The sequence below is a fragment of the Ctenopharyngodon idella genome, chromosome 14, assembly GCF_019924925.1.
Source record: "Ctenopharyngodon idella isolate HZGC_01 chromosome 14, HZGC01, whole genome shotgun sequence".
Classification (NCBI taxonomy): Eukaryota; Metazoa; Chordata; class Actinopteri; order Cypriniformes; family Xenocyprididae; genus Ctenopharyngodon; species Ctenopharyngodon idella.
This window is the reverse complement of record NC_067233.1, coordinates 14,542,770-14,560,296: the sequence shown is the minus strand read 5'-3', so window position 1 is coordinate 14,560,296 and position 17,527 is coordinate 14,542,770. Positions and strand designations below refer to the sequence as shown.

Sequence of the window (17,527 nt, the reverse complement as noted above, 5' to 3'; positions counted from 1 at the left end):
TACACACCTGCTCAGTTGCAATTATTTACACCTACCCACTCTGGCTCTTAAGGGCTTGGTAACCTTTGGAGAAAATCGGAAAACACAGAGGAAAACAGAACAAGAACTTTGATCCCAAACGTGCAGGGACAAAAACGAAAATTCAGATAATTTACTCTCTTTCATGTTGTTCCAAACCTGTATGACATCTTTTCCTCAGTGTAACAAAATGTGACGTTCTGAATAATATACTGGCTGTTCTTAAAGGATTAGTTCACTTTCAAATGAAAATTAGCCCAAGCTTTACTCACCCTCAAGCCATCCTAGGTGTATATGACTTCTTTTTTTTTTTTTTGATGAACACAATCACAGATATTTTAATAAATATCCTGACTCATCCGAGCTTTGTAATGGCAGTGAACATGGGTCACGTGTATGAGCTGAAGAAAGTGCTTCCCTCCACATCCATCCATCATAAACGTCTACTCCACGTAGACGTTAATAAAGGCCTTCTGAAGCGAAGCGATGTTTGTGTAAAAAAAAAATAAAATCCATATTAACAGGTTATGAAGTAAAATATCTAGCTTCAAGCATTCAAGTTACGAATAAAGTGTAAACTGGCGTCGTGTCAGTTATACTTTTTCCGTAATTTTAATAGGGAAAGCATAGGATGTAGGAAAGCATGGGTATGTTTAGCTTTTTGAACTGCAAGAGTTTTACACTTTTTTTGCATTGGTCGTCTCCAGCCATCAGTGCCACCCAGTTATCACCATCTCCCTTCAGTCCCCCGGCACCACCTCACCTGCTTCGGCCCATCACCCTGGCTTCTGCCCCTGCACTGCTTCCACCCTCGACCTCTGCGTGGACCATCGGCCTCGCCGAACTCCCTCGCCACGTCGGCTCCACCTAGGTCAGACATCGTTTCAACTCCACTGTGGACCGTGGACCGTGGACCGACCGGCTTGTGGACCGACCACTGCTCTCTGGTCCTCCACCCCTTCGGCTGCAGCTTTCTCCACCCTATCTCAGCATCCGCCTCTGCCCTCGGTTGCTCCAGTTCACCCTCAGACCTCCGGATCCCATCTCGTTCTCGGGAGGTCGTTGCTGTGGCTCCGTCGTGGCCACCAAGATCTTCGCCATCTCTCCACCACCTCAGCTCATCGGCTGCATGGTGGGCTCCATCCTCGCCATCATTGTCTCTGGTCATCCCCATGCCGGCCCTCACCAGCGTTCCTCCATGGCTCCTCCCTCCATCAACGCCACCATGGGGCAATCCCCTGGCTGTGGCCTGGATGAAGATGTCATCCCCTGCTCAAGGTCATCCCTTGGCTCACTTCACCACCCTGGACTTTGTTGTTCATCCTCCCGGTCGTCCTTCCACCTCCAACACCACCTCCTGCCTGTTTGTGCCATCCCTTTTCCAGCCCCCTTAACCATCCCTTCGCCATCTCTTCTTCGTCTCCTCTTTTCCACGGCGCGAGGTTGCACCTACCGGGAGGGGGAGTCCTGTCACTGTCACGTTTGTTGTGGAAGTGCTGTATGTTGCTGTTTGGATTACCTTTTGGATTTATTAAATTTTACCTTATTGCCTTCATCTTCATCTTTGTGTGTTTATACAACCACCCCATGACAATATATAGGCCAGAAATGTAATTTTTTGTGTTCTGTGGAAGAAGGAAAAAAGTCATACCGGTTTGGAATGATATGAAGCTGAGAAAATAATGAGAGAATTTCCATTTTTGCGTGAACTATCCCTTTAATTTGAAACTGATTGTGTTGTTTGTACCCAGGCTTTATTTCTATCCAATAGGAGCCTCCCTGTGACATCACGTTTGTCTCAAATCTATTGGTTGTATATTATCTCAGTGCGCACATTGGAAAACAATGATGTGTGCTGATATTTATGGAGCTAGAAACGTTCTCTCTTTCTCTCCCCCTCACCTTCTCTTTTTCTCCCTCTATTGTCTGGTTTCTTGCCAATCATCACGTCTTCCCGCACTCCCACACACATCTTTTCTTTTACTTACTCTGCTCTTCTCTCTCACATGTAATTTCTCCTCCCTCTTCTTGGCCTCTCCCTCACTAGACCCTTTTTTTCAACCTCTCATTCTCTAGAGGTCCTTTTATTCTTTCTTTGCATCCTTGAAGTCTCCACTAGCTTTGCACATTCTCTCTTTCAATTCTCTCCTCTCTCACATTGCCCAAACAAGCACACACACACAGCAGTCTGCGTTAATGAAACATTAATGGGGCACAGACTGTGCCTCCTCTGCAGTCAGAGTTTGATCCTTACCCTTCAAAGCAAAGCACACATACGCACACCCAAGTAAAGCGCAATCTTCTGCATTACCAGAACATTGTGTAAAGATAAAACACCCAGAGCGTCAGATACTTGAATGTTTTTAGGACTTTTCTCTCTGAAGAGGTGATTAGATATCCCGTTTCAAGTTACGTGTCTGCGGCCTTTTAACCAGCAACATCAAACATGCTAAAAAATACAATAATAAAAAAATTAAATAAATGGTGTTCACTCATTTCATTAGAGCAGTCGTTTTCACAACCAAAACATTTTTGTTGGTCTGTTGCAGAAAATATGTAACCCGAAAAAAGTGCAACAAATCATATAATCGTGCATAGTTAGGCTAGGCAAAGCAATTCCGAGGTCATGAGTTTGACATACTGATAATTTTAGGATAAATCTCGACCAGATTACACTAATCTCAATTTAACATCCCATAAACTCTAAACGCTAAATATACTGTTTTTGGAAACTGCAGTGAAATGTACTGTATGCATGGGTATGTTTTTGCGGTTTTGCAGAAACGTAGCCAGAGTCATATATTTCAAATGACCCTGGTTTTGATAAACAGTTTTGGTACCGTGTTGGGTCACCACAAATCTGGATCTTGAAGCGAAACCAGTTATGAAGCACTGCATTAGACTTTCCTGACAGTCCCTATGATGTAAAGTGAAACCACTGGTGTGTTTAGTGTCACTATGGACCAGAGGTACTGTACCTGGTGAAAGCTATGATGCCACAGCTTTGGTTTCCTGCCTAGATGCTGTCGACTTTAAACCTGTAATTGTGACAATATGCTAGAGTATCTAGGGAGAGGGTGGTGGGAAGGAGAAAGGAGAGCTTATAAAAAAACATGCCATGGAAAATCAAATGTGGGACAGAGAGGTTTCTCTTTCCTATTTCTTGACTTCCTCGATTTACCCCCGTGCAGCACACAGTTTATGCGTGTATGTGCTTTTGACAGTCAAAGGCCACACTACTGGGCCTCGATGGGGCATCTGAGCCTTTCACTGACACTCACTCTCAAATGCTCACTCTTTAAATCCCTCTGCTTCTTTCTTCTGCTTCTCCACTCTCTGTAAAATAAGTTTTTGAGAAGCTCAAGTCGAGGAGCAAGTAAGGCCAGTGGTGGGACACTGTGATACACTAAACCTCTTGACACGGAGAGATGAAGCCTTTGCCTTGCACTGGCTCACATCATTTTGCACAAATATGTCAGTGTGTGGTTAAATAAAAATAAACGCACACACGCACACACACACACACACACACAGTATGCATACGTTTACTCCTTCAAACAGTAAACCCCAGGCATGAACTGAACAGAAATCGTATATTTTCCTCAATGTCTTATATACACTACTGTGAAGTTGGGAGTCAGCAAGAGTTTTAGGAAATACATTTATATGATATATTATAAAAAGTGAAAGTAAAGACATTTATAGTGTTTACAAAAAATAAAAAAAATAAAAACCTATTTCAAATAAATGCTGTTCTTTTGAACTTTGTTCATCAAAGAATTCGGAAAAAATGCATCCACAGTAATATGAAGCAGCACAACTGCTTTCAAAATTGATAAGAAGAAATGTTTTGTGAGCACCAATCAACATATTCAAATGATTTTTGAAGGATCATGGGCTACTGATTTGCCATCACTGGAAAAAATTACAAAATATATTAAAATACAAAATCGGTCTTTTAAATTGTAATAATATTACTGCAAATTTGACTAAAATATAACAAAATTTCACAATATTACTGATTTATTTTTTCTCAAGTAAACACAGCCTAGGTGAGCATAAGAGACTTAATTTAAAAAACTTAAAAAAAAAAAAAAAAAAATTTCTGCCCCCAAACTTTAAAGGAACAACCTTTTTGTGGAACACAAAAGGTTAATTCGCATCTTTTTTTAAACTTGAAAGCTCCAGTCTACAATAACAGTAAGAACGACTAATGTATCATTTATAATGTCTTGTTTTGTGTTCCACTGAAGAAAGAAAGTCAAACGGGTTTGGAACGACATGAGTGTAAAGCAAATGACACGATTTTAATTTCTGCTCGACTATGCTTTTAGATGTTTGGTGTAGCTTCCCTTTAGATTACTAAACTTTTGCTGTATTCCTTTTATATTTTAAGTATTTTTAATGTTTCATTGTTACTGAAGAAGCATTTTTTCTCATATTTTTATGATGACAGAAACCTCCATATTGTAAATAATTTGTATTTGTTGTAAATTTTCTACCTTTCCTTACCCTTAAAAAAATAATAATAAAAAATCATAACATTCATATTATATTTAGTTCATGGTCTCAAAGGCTTGACATGTTCCTTAGTTGAGGTCTTAACTGACATTCTGGACCCTTTAGAACCTCAAAACATAAACAAAGCTGAAAATTTCTGTGTAGCTCCATTGCATTTCAGCTTATCTAAAATGATTTTGGACCTGATCAAAATTCCAGAGCATTGACGAATAAGTGGGCTGACTTGTAATGGATTCTAACCTCATATAGATTTTGCATGGTCATTTGGAAGTTGATGAATGGAAAGCAGCAGTGCATATTACATGATCAGGCTTTCTGCCAACGGTGGCTTATGATCTTTCCAAGCGTAGTGCTGGCACTGATCTTTGCTTGCAACCAGACAGAGAATTCACATTTTTGACAACATGTCTGCTTTAAGAAGACATTAAGTTTCATGCATTTGTTTTGTAAGTATCAACTATCTGTGTGGGTGAACTACTGGCTCCTCAAACAGCAGACAAGATGGAAAAAAAAAATGACTATAAAAACAGTGCAACAGATAACAAACTGCTACAGGTCTCTCCAGAGAACAAATAATTATATGACATACAAAATACTTAAAACCGCTTAGCCAAACAGATCTCGCCCCCTATTGACTTCCATAGTAAAAGATATTTGAAAAATGTAATTTTTCCAAATATCTTCATTTTCCAAATGAAGATATTTGGAAAAATGTCAGTAACCAAACAGATCTCGCCCCCTATTGACTTCCATAGTATTTATTTTTCCTACTATGGTAGTCAATGGGGGGCGAGATCTGTTTGGTTACTAACATTTTTCCAAATATCTTCCTTTGTGTTCAGCAGAAAAAAGGAATTCATACAGGTTTGGAACTACTTGATGGTGAGTAAATGATTGCAATTTTCACTTTTGAGCAAACTATCCCTTGGAGCAGTTGAATTCCACAGTTTCAGCTAGTACTGTAAGTCTGTATAGCATTCATTTTGGTTTACAATGCGTTTAGTATCTGAGTCTTACTGGCTCCTCCATCATAGCACTCATACAAACACACAAACACACACATCTACACCCCCCCCCCCCCCCCCCCCACCTCCCACCTCTCTCTCTCAGTCAGTTTATTTATTAATCTTTATATGCAGTGAGTATCAGAGTTGCCAGAGATGCGGTCCACAAGCGTGGTTGCAGTCAGAGGAGAGGGCAGTTTCCATGGCAACTGAAAGACCAGACCCAACTATGTACCAGAGCTGCCAATCAGACCGCAAAAAGAGAAAAGAGACAGAGTGCAGAGAGAAAAAAGACGAAGGACGAATATCTTTTCATGAAGGTTGAGGAGATTGAAATGCCATCATCCTTTCAGTCCAACACCACACACACACATATTCACCATCCCATTCAGAGTCAAGTCTGCAGAGTCATTTACATAAGCTGAAATCTAAGCAATGCCAAGTCTTAGACAGATATTTGCACATCCTGGACAGCAAATACGTCAGAACTGTTGAAATTATTTTTCTTATCATTGTATTATCATACAATGTATCTGTGAGCACCTCAAGAGATATAAGGATTATTGTAATTTTTTTTGCTGATTAAAAATGAATACCAAAATTCTTTTCTGCATAAAAAAAAGTCCATAAACTCACCTTTTGTGACCAACATCATTGTCCCCCAAACAGAAGAGGGAGAGAGAGAAAGAGACAAGGAGAGAGAACAGAAAGATTAATTAAATTGGAAGCAAGTAATTAAATACAGCATGCTGGTCTCAAACAGGAAATATATTTATGTTTTCTATATTGAAGCACTTAAAATCCCCTGGCTGACACGACACTAGAACAGAACAATTGTTCTGCATGCAAATGTGTTTCAATTAAGCCATATGGGAGAATACCTGGGCCTTTTACTAGCAGAAATGTGTTTTGAGTGACAGGTGTATAATAATGCTTTCTACTCATTGTTAGCAATCACTTTAGAGCGAATGCTTTCACAGATCTTTCATGGATGTGAAAACAAAAAAACTCTGCAGTTGTTCTTCAATGGAAAGCTGCACAGTAACAGCACGTTTTAGTGGACTATGTTGCGACAGCATGTGCCATTTTTATTTATATAGATGACTTTATTTTGAAGGGTTAATTATTGTCCAACCCAAATGAAAAATTCTGTTTTCAGAAATCATTTACCAAACATCATGTCATATAATTTTCTTTCATGGAACATAGAAGGAGATGTTTATGAGATTTAAGTTGCTCTTTTCCATACGATGAAAGTAAATGATGGCCAGGAGCTTCAAGCTGTAAACCTAACAAAAACACTACATAAGCATCATATAAATAGCTCTTTTGAGTCATGCACTGAATGTCAAGAAAAGACTGCAATTTAAGCTGTTATAGATGTGTAGTCAGTTGTCATTTTTAGAGCTTGCTGGACTGTGGTCATCATTTACTTTCATTGTATGGAAAAAGAGCATTTTGAATCTGACAGAAGAAAGAAAATCATACAGGTTTTTGAACAACATAAGAGTGAATGTGTTCATTTTTGGGTGAACTGTCCCTTTAAGGTAGACTGTGAACTTTTTATCCTGAACTGCACCTGGTCGAAAGCTTTTTGCTCTTTGGCTGGCCATTGTGAGTAGCATGACTCGCACTGAAAGACTGGAGGAGTCCCTCCTCTCTCCTCTGATACTGTGCACTCTCCTTTGAGCTAGTAGTTATGGGACCAAAATGCAGTACGCCGTTTCCCACTCCCTTGCTCTTTCTGTCTGGATGGGTTGACAGTGGGGGAATGGATTTGTTCCCCTGCCCCTGAGGCAGATTGGAAATCTCCGGCCTGTCAGGTAGTGCAGTGGAATTATGGGAGTGAGTGGCTCCTTATTTGTGGCTCGCCTGCTGCTACCAGGTGATGGATGAAGGAGTGGAATCACCAGTCACTATGGCAACTGTACAGATACTGCTAAGGTACCACCCTGGCCCCCATTTTTCTCTCTATGACTCTTTACAGAGTTACAGCCTTAACCTTTATCACTTAGTCCAGAAAGCATGGCGCTGAAATACTGAGTATCTGGTCTCGACTTTAAGGAAATTGGACATGCTGTATAAATACATTACGGGTCAAAAGTTTTGAATAATTAAGATTTTTAAAAAGATCCTTGAAAAGAAGTCTTTTTTGCATTTATTTAATCTAAAATACAGTAAAAGCAGTGATATTATGAAATATTATGGTTTAAATGAACTGTTTTCTATTTTAGTGTTTTAAAATGTAATTTTTTCTGTGATGGCAAAGTTGGATTTTCAGCATTATTGCTTCAGTCTTCAGTCACATGATCCTTCAGAAATCATTATAATATGCTGATTTTGTGTTCAATTATTATTGGTGCTCAATTATTAATAATTGTTCTTATCAATGTTGAAAACAGTTCTTGCTGTTTAATATTTTGTGGAAACTGTGATACTTTGTGATACATTTTTTCAGGATTATTTGATGAATAGAAAGCTCGAAGGAACAGCGTTTATTTGAAATAGAAATCTTTTGTAACATTAATGCGTAAGAGTATTCATTTCATTTTTTTTCTTTATCTTTTTTTTTTTTTTTAAATCTTACTTTGCCCCATTTGAATTGTAGTGTATCACAGTTTACACAAAAATATTAAGTTCAAAAACAAAGCATATTAGAATGATTTCTGAAGGATCATGTGACACTGAAGACTGGAGTAATGATGCTGAAAATTCAGCTTTGCCATCACAGGAATAAATTATATTTTAAAATATGTTAAAATAAAAAAATTGTAATAATTATTTATTACAATAAATTTTAATAATGTTTTACAATATTACTGTTTTTCTTTTGAACGCATTAAAAAATCTTTAATAAAAAAAAAAAAATTGGAAGTGTTTGTGAAAAACCCGTTTTGAAGACCAAACGATCAAGGGTGTGTTAAATGGGGAGAAAAAAAAAAAAAAAAAAAAAAAAAGATGCATACCAGCGGTGTCACAAAAACCCCAGAGCAAATGTGCTTAACTGCTGGTTTAAGTGGTTTAGAGTGGAACAGAGAGGGTGGTTTTTTTTTTTTTTTTTTTACACAAATTATTTACCCAACGCATGCTTGAGTTTCCATGCGGGAGAAACACATTTATCTCCTCATCTATTATTTGTTCCCTACAGCAATCCCACTTACTGTATATGCATACATTCTCCCAATAGAGAGAGTTTCTAGATACAGTAAATGACAGGCTGGAGCACAAGACTTTTCCCCTGCCTGCCAACTGCTCGTAGCTGGTGGGACCCCATAAATCACATGTGGATTTACTCACAATCATTAAAAATATAGGTAGTTCAGATCACATTTTACAACAGGATGCCTCTTCAAGCCCACTGTGCATTTCCTAAATGGCTGATGGGGACAGTGAAAAATGACAGCATCATGCTGCTTTCCCACCATAAATCATTCAGTAGCCATACTCAGATGCACAGCTACAGCTGGAGGTAAGAAACTCACCCTATGGTTGGGTTTTTTGGTTCAAGGAATAAGAGTTGCAGTGGTTATAGTGAAATATGGTTCTGCATGTGTTGGTTTTTCAGTGCACTTAATATTTGGATGGTTTGTGAACCTTATTGTATTTTTACATTTTAGCACAAAATTCCCTGAAAATGCTTTAATGTTGAGTTAACTATAGCACAAACATGGATTTAGAAATTTGTATGCTATTGTTAAAAGGTTTGGGGTTAAGTTTTTTTTTTTTTTAATGTACATTTATTTGATAAAAATATAGTAAAAATGGCAACACTATGAAATATTAGTACCATTTAAAATACTGTTACGTAATATATCTAAAAATGTAATTTATTTGTGTTATGGATAAACTGATTTTTTTTATCCGCCATTACTCTAGTCTTCAGTGTTACATGATATTTCAGAAATCATTCTAATATGCTGATTTGGTTCACAAGAAATATTTCTTTTAATCTTCTTCTTCTCAGGATTCTTTGATTAAATAGAACATTCAATTTGACAATTTTCATTTTGGGTGAACTATCCCTTTAAGAAGTTTAATAGGAACAAAGGTTAATTTAATTTCTTTAAAAGGTGCAGTGTGTAATTTCTGTGTCAGCAGCATCATAATAGCAAAAATAATGAGTTTTCAAACAGATTTTCTAAATACTCCCCCTGTCTACCAATGTTCAGAACAACACATAGTCACAACCTAAACTCATGCTATTGGTTAAGCCAGTGTTATTTGGATACATGTTATTGATCAAAGAAAATTAAGAATAAAGGAAAATGAAAGAAAAAAAAAAAGAACCAAAAATGCCTGATTAATTATACATTTCTGCTAAACTGCTGAGTTTTGCCCGATGAGAATGAATGTTCAGAGTGCTTGGGGTAACTCAGTAGGTACTCAAACAATAAACAAATAACAGAAATGAAGAAGTGATCAAATAAACATCCCAGGGAGCTCCCACTTCACATCAGCTGTGACTAACCTCTCCGCTGCACAAACAGCCCCAAGACAGGCCTGTTTTCATACGGTTTTGAATAAAATGACTCATTTGGCTTTTTTATTTTCCTCCTGTGATTCTGCATCTCTTTAATGCTGTCTCTGTCACTGAGTAAACAAAGGAAATGGACAACAAATTTGTTCTTCTTTCTGTTTCTCAAAAAAAAAAAAAAAAAAAAAAATCTAATTTTAATTTTTCTTATTTTTTTTTAGGTAAAATTGAGCATGATGATAATTAATTCAGAATAAGTGGGGAAACATGTTAATGTTTAATCTTCTTACTGTACACATGATAAAGTAGTCCTCATGGTTCCAGTCTAGCTACAACACAGACTCTGTGTAGCTAAAGTGAGCACTGTGAGGACCTAAGTAAAAAAGAAGAAAAAACACAGCTCATTTCCAGTAATTCGTATTTTGGGCCTACAGTATGTCTAAAGAATTACACATCACATGGTGATAGACAAGGTTCTTTGACCTAATATTAACGTAATTGCAGAGCCAATACTGAGAATTTTGTTCTGCATATGTTGTTCAACTATGATGCTCTTCGTGAATGCGTCCTAGAAATCATATTCAGTGAACATGAATATGCACTATAAAATGACTTGCCAAGGGATTTAAAAAGCCAATGGATTCACATTTGCAATGTTTAAAGCCTATAAAATGCCCGTCCATGACATAAGACAATATTTTTCACTAGGACATGAACACAAAAAATGTGATTTAAATTTCCTCGATAAACTCAACACTGCCTCAACCAATTGCGTAAGTTTTGATCTGTTTGACTGACCAATGGCAGAGGGTTTGAAAGCAATCATAATGTTTGGTGATGCAAGTGACACATAAATGACAGACTTCACCTTCTTACTCTCAGAACGCCGGCTTATTATTGGCCGGCTCCTGCATCAGCATCACATGCATGCATCGTGCCGCTCACGTGTACAGCTTCGGCCAATACTGAGCCGGCGTTTTGACGCAGAACCTGGAAGCACTGCACTGTGGTTTACTACATCATCAGCATAAGGAAAATGACAGGGAAGAGAAGAAACTGTTGAATAAAGTCATTATTTTTGTTTCGTTTTTGCGCACAAAAAGTATTTTCGTCGCTTCATAACATTAAGGTTGAACCACTGTAGTCACATGGACTATTTTAACGATGTCTTTACTACCTTTCTGAGCTTTGAAATTTGTTATGACATTGCTGTGTATAGGGAGATCAGAAGGTCGTACGGGTTTGGAACAACATGAGGGTGAGTAATTAATGACAGAAATTTCATTTTTTGGGTGAACTAACCCTTTCAGTATGATTTTGTTTTGCGTTATGTAACATTATTTTACTTTTGGTACTGGGTGAAGTGACTATACTATGGACAGTGTAAAAGATACACATATATATTGCTGAGGATTCATAAAGACTGGGTAATGTGAGAGTAAGATTCAGCTGAAAAAGGCTCTGCGGGATGGATCAGGTTTTAATCACAGCTGAAACATCTGGGAGCAAGCTAGCAGCACGCTAATGAAACGGCTAATAAGCATCTCCTTCCTCCCCTCTTTCTTCGCACACACGGCGCAGACATCTCAAGGACGCTGGTCCTTCTGTGGCACACGAGCAGGTTGCTGTTAATTACTGATTTTTACTTGAAGAGGCACGTTTCTCGCGTCACTGACAACGGAAACCATACCTCGCTCTCACATGTGCAGCCGTTAAAGCTGTGTGTGGGTGGGAGTGTCTGCGTCTGCCACTTTATGGGCACAAAAAAAAATCACACTTATTAAACTGCCAGTTATTTATTTGGGCATCTCATCTACTCAGAGACTGTTTAGATCAGACTAATTTTGTGGGCTGGGGTAGTGGGTCAGTAGCTGGTTTTACTCCAGTTTGAATCTAACAGATATACACTAATAATGTCTAATTGCTATATTCTTGTGACTTCAAGGCTAAATCCAAAGCCAAGCTTTGGAGTCCTGAGATCCTCATAGAAGCAGCAGTCCCCTGTCAGGAGCAGTTGTCAATCATTGTTAACCTGCATGATGTCACTGCTCCCGCTGCCAATGAAGTCTCCTGCCAGAGTTGAAATAGCACACCAGAGTAAATGGGTGTTAGTCATCTTTGACTCTGACTTTGTTTGCTTTCACTGTTGCTCTTGTTTAATCTAACCTTTTGCTGGTGTTTGTTGTTACTGTGACAATCTTTACTTGTACTGTTTCATCTTATCTTGCATCTCATCCGTACTTTGTTACTTTTCTATTGTCATTCTGATGGTGATTGTTTCTCCATATATCGTGATATAAAGTGGACAGGTAAGATGTCATGAGACATACATTGTGCAACACTTAGAGACTTTGATGTATTAGATACACTAGTTTAGAAATGAGTGCTGTAGGTTTTGTATTTTGGATTGTTAGTGTAGTTGAGTTAACCTTGAAGACTTTCAAGGCCAAGTAACCAATACTTAGAATTTGTCCTCTGCATTTAAAGGTGGATGCAGTATTATTTTCAAATACACTGTTTGGAAGTTAGTCGGGCCGATACCAACAACAAACGTGTAACCAATCAGCATTAGGGGGCGTATGACGGTCGAGGAGAGAGAACGAGCAAGAGCGAGATTTGAAAATAAGAAAAAAAAAAAAACTGCAGAACGAGAGATGGGACACAATACAAAAGAGCTCAAAAGAATATCAATGCAATGAAGGTTTATGACTGGGCAAGTGCTTTAGGACCCGAGAGAGCTAAGCAGGAAGGCCTGAAAACAGACGCGGAGGCTGCTTTGATTCCTTATCATGTAAGTAACACTGGGTTTTGATTGTTTGGAGTTGCTGTGCTGTTGGCGATTAACAACAAACTCTTGTTTGTATCTACTCGTGTGTACTGTGTGTTCATTTTTTGTGCTTCCTTGTTGTTTGTTCATCATCTGCGCTTTATTTTTCGTGAAGCATTTTGTTGCGCATCAGCTGTGATAAACAGACATCCACTCGTATTGCGTGTGTAACAGTGGCCAGATAATGAGAGTTTTGCAGTCAAACTACTGCACGCTGACGCCCGCCTTGCATGCCAGTAGCAATCGGGCTGGGGTTCGAGACCGACTTGGAGCAGGGAGGTTAGGATTGGAGTGTGAGTTTTGGAGGCGGAGCAATGAAGAGAGGGGTGGGTTTGTTTGGGTTGATTTCAAATATCAACAGTGTTCAACAATGAATTTGAGAAATCGCATACAGCACCTTTAACCCATCCAAGTTAGTAAACACACACTAGGAGCAGTAAGTAGTGAACACACACACACCTGGAGCAGTGGGCAGCCATTTAGGGGTTATTTGCCTTGCTCAAGGGCATTTCAGCTATTTCCTGCTGGAATTGAGAATCAAACCCACAATCTTCATGTTACCAGTCTGACTCTCTAACCATTAGGCCATGACTGCCCCAATGAAGTCCAGGGGAGAGCATGAACGCAGTACCCCTACCATGAATTATGCAGTCAAGATTCCCACATTTGGGGAATTCGCCGGGATCAGCACAGCCAGAGTGCAATGGCAGAGCCTCGCCCTGGCTGAACCTGAACCTGGCTGATCATGGTGTCTCCCCTGCCAAATAAGTATTGTAATATTGTAAATATTGTTGCCTATTTTTGTACTTATCAATAATCTAATCTCTTGTATATTTATTTTCACTTGTGTATAATAAATCTCTTCTTTTGCCATTTATTTCGGTTTATATTTTGTCTCTTGCCTTGCCCCCACATACAAAGAATTATCACAAACTAAATTTTACTCCTTCCAACCCTATACAATATCTGGGGGTTGTAACAGCAGCCAGGAGATGAAGGTATTCTAACTGTCTATCTTTAAGCCTTCCAAATAATCTTTTGGTGCAATTTCACATTGAAATGCAAACCGATAAGTCACTATTCACTCAAACTAGGCCAAGAAAGCAAAACAAACAATCAAACAAACAAGCAAAAAAAGAAAAACAGTGAAAGGTAGACAGGTATTTTGCGACGCGGCAGTTTATTATTGACTGTAATGGTTGTGGTTCCATCTTCAGATATTCACTCAGCCAATCAGTTTCTGAGCTGAAAGGAAAAAAAAAGATTTCTCACAGGAGATTTCTCCCACTATAATCATGAAGAACACTTTGAAATGGCTTGGCACACTCATCATATCTGCCATTCTGTTTCTCTGTGTGAGGTGACAATGACCGAATAATCCACTCTGCTCTTTCCAAAAATGCTCTTTAACATGATCTCCAGTTTTGTAAGTTTACGGCCATCACACCCAGAAAAACACCACATAGTCATGCCCTAAACCAGTGGAATTCTCCAGAATGGATTTAAACATGGTGATATGTTCAGGGCCAACATAGTTAACACTAGAATGCATAAAGGGGGTCATTGACCCAATATTGTGGTTAAACTCACTGATTTCTTGTTTGTGACTATAGAAATAGAAGAGGTAGATGAGTTTAATTTCTTAGGTGTTGTTTTAGACTCACAATTTAAATTTGATAAACATATAAAAAAAACTTTAACAAATGGTAAGGATTAATTATTAATTGTTTTAAACTTATTAGACAATATATCACAGTGGAGGCAGCTCAGCTTTTTATGCATGCAATGATCTTGTCTCGCATTTCGTACTGTATTACAGTTTGGACTCAAACAAGTGATTGCTTAATCAAAAAACTTGAGATGTTGTATAATCGGGCTCTAAAAATAATGGATAAAAAGCCAAACCGATGGCATCATTGTCATATTTTTAAAAAATGGAATATGCTTAGTTTTACAAATTTAAAAAAATTGTCATATATAAAATTAATTTTTAAATGTTTGCACAATAAGGCACCATCTGTTCTATGTAATGTTGACTGGAATCATGTTTTTTTGTACTGTCCCTATTTAAATAAACTTATAAATAAAAAATCTTTTTCACATTTTTATAATAAATAATTCTAAAGGGTTAATGTACTTAATTGTACTTAATGTACTGGAATTAAATCCATTGGCATCTTTATATAAAAAAATAATCACAAGTTTTTGAAAGATAGAAATTAATTGTAGACTGTAGAACGCTAATGTACATGCATGAAAAATAGGGGGAAATTGTAAAAAATGTGTATAATAAAATTAGTAAATTATTTTATTATACAGAAAATAAAGATCGAAAAACAAAATGCCTTTCTTTGACGAAAACAATTGGGTCACTTTGACCCCCTTTTTTTGCATTCATGTATTTTGGGTCATATATTCTATGTGGAACTTTGCAGATGTTTGAATAGAGCAATAGAAATCTGCTGGCCTCAGATTACACATTGACCTCATTATGACTTACTTGGCCTATGTTTAAAATCTGTGACCTCTTTCTCCTTTCTCTCATATGCCCGTGCACAAGCGTACACTATTAATTTTGATGAGTGCATCACTCACAAAACACATTTCACAAATGCTGACAGCGAGAGTGTGAAGTGAAATGCTTTTCCGGGCGTGTGAACACACCCTTGAGAGGCCCTCCAGGCAGGCCAGACATCCAGAAATGTACGTATCCAAGTTTAGCATGACTTTGACGCATGCTGCCAAGACCCAGATCTGCAATGATTTCTAATGATATGCCAGATTTTTAATTGTTTACAAAAACTCAACACATCCCAGTCATGAAAAGGTAGGCAATTAAATCAAACATTTGAATATATTTTGTGGAAACACTCATTAAAACCCAATTTCAGAAACTCCTCTAACTGCTCTTCATTAACGTTACAGACAGTGAAGTAAAAGACGCACATTTTGTCCCTATCAAGAGGATTAGCTCTGCAGATTACACATATACACGCTCAGGCATGCAGGAAGCTGTTTTGCTTTCATAATCAGGAGCCGATTTGAACCAACCGTGAGTTTCGAGATCATTTGCTAAGACTGGGCATGGTCCCCTAATGCTCAAATCAGCCAGTGTCAAGCTGCCGGAGTGTTCCGGTAAACAAATCTGTAACGATAAGCCTCTGATACATGTCTAATCCCCTCTCTAGGAAACAATGACTGATTTATTAGTGATAGGCAGGATGTATTCAGCACTCGGTGAAGTGCGGAATATAAATAAGAGGAATATGCTGTAATGAAGCAGGACTGTTTTTAAACACTGCACGGATGTGAGCTGATCTGAATTAAACAGGATCTGCTTTGTTCATGTGACGTTTTCTTAGTTAAGTTGACAGTCAAATGCTTGTATACGCCTCTGAGAAATTTTTCTTGTACATTTCTCTCCATCACCTCACCCACACACGAGCACTTGATAGTATTTAGTGCATACACTGCAGTTGATTATGATCACTGGCCAATATTATAAGAATTTTCTGGCATAAAGACTGATTGTTGGACAGCTGCCACTGTTGCATTTGTGCCACCCACACTCTCGTGAAAGCTAATAATGAGAGTTTTCTTCTTAACTTCTTAATAGACTTCCACATTTATAGACAGGGCAAAAGTCAAAATCAATTTAATAATGTCAACAAAAAGAGACAGTTTTAAACAGTTATGGGTCTCAGTTAGTTTGTGCAGTGAATCATACTGTATACAGTAGCTAAATAAATAACTTGTGATAAATAACATTAATAACAGTCAGGTCTGCTTCTTAAATTTGACTGTGAACAAGTGGTGGAGTTCAGAATGTCTGGATGTTTTTTATTACAGCCCTTGAATGCTTCACTGTTCACGGCATTCATGTCAGTGTTTTGCTTGTCAACGCACAGCAGTTGATTGTGTTTTGGCTGCTTTTGGAATGATTCTTAGAGCAAAAACACAAAATAACATGCAACCACTGTTTTGTCTAAAATGTTAGTTAAGCAATATCATATGAAAATTTGCAGGCCAAGTGCTGATATTTGGAAATATTTGGTTGCTTTATTCACCAGTTCAATAAATGAGAAGTTGGTATTGATTAAAGCCCCCCTGTAGTCAATAATTTTATCCCGTAAAACTCATATTTGATCACCAAAATGACAAATTTATTTCTGTGAAAAAATTTGAGATCCGCTCAGTGAACTTACTGAGGTAAACGCAGCACAATGGTATAGTTTTTTTTAAAACATCGGACACATAACGGTAATTAATATGATTAGCCTTTTGCTTGACTATGTTATCAAACAGCTAATAATGTGTTGCTAATGTTACACAAACCATGTTCCCGTTCACCGTCAGAGTCAGACAGTTGCCTTCTAACAATCAGTATCCTTACAAACGCTTTGAACAACTCAGAATGTCAGTAGAGAAAGGCATATAGTTCATCATAACATTGTGATTTACATCATACACCCGCCATATTGCTAAATCTACATGGTTTTTCATATCAACAGAAAAATATACCAGGATGACCTGGCTTCTCTTGAGACTCCCCTGCTAGTGCGCTGACACATTGACGTGATTGGTTACAAGGTAGTTTGTGACGTCACAGTCACCAGCGATTTCAAAATGCGGGTTTGAGTCTTTTTTTCACTGCAGTTTTAAGGAGAAAATACTCAGCAGTAG

General features: G+C 38.0%; 1 protein-coding gene and 1 non-coding gene across 7 annotated transcripts in view; both read right to left on the bottom strand.

The window, feature by feature from the left end:
- Positions 1-17,527, bottom strand: part of lingo2 (leucine rich repeat and Ig domain containing 2) — a 270,217-nt gene that overhangs the window by 41,864 nt on the left and 210,826 nt on the right. For 3 of the 6 annotated variants that reach the window (XM_051860034.1, XM_051860036.1, XM_051860035.1), the window contains one exon: positions 10,308-10,390. The exons of the other annotated variants lie outside the window; for them this stretch is intronic. In XM_051860034.1, coding sequence (XP_051715994.1) covers positions 10,308-10,316 — 9 coding nt within the window. In that variant the 5' untranslated portion in view covers positions 10,317-10,390. The remainder of the gene's footprint in view (positions 1-10,307; positions 10,391-17,527) is intronic. 6 annotated transcript variants of the gene reach the window in all.
- Positions 13,452-13,616, bottom strand: LOC127494893 (U1 spliceosomal RNA). The gene has a single exon (XR_007925006.1). It is a non-coding gene; the product is annotated as a U1 spliceosomal RNA (small nuclear RNA).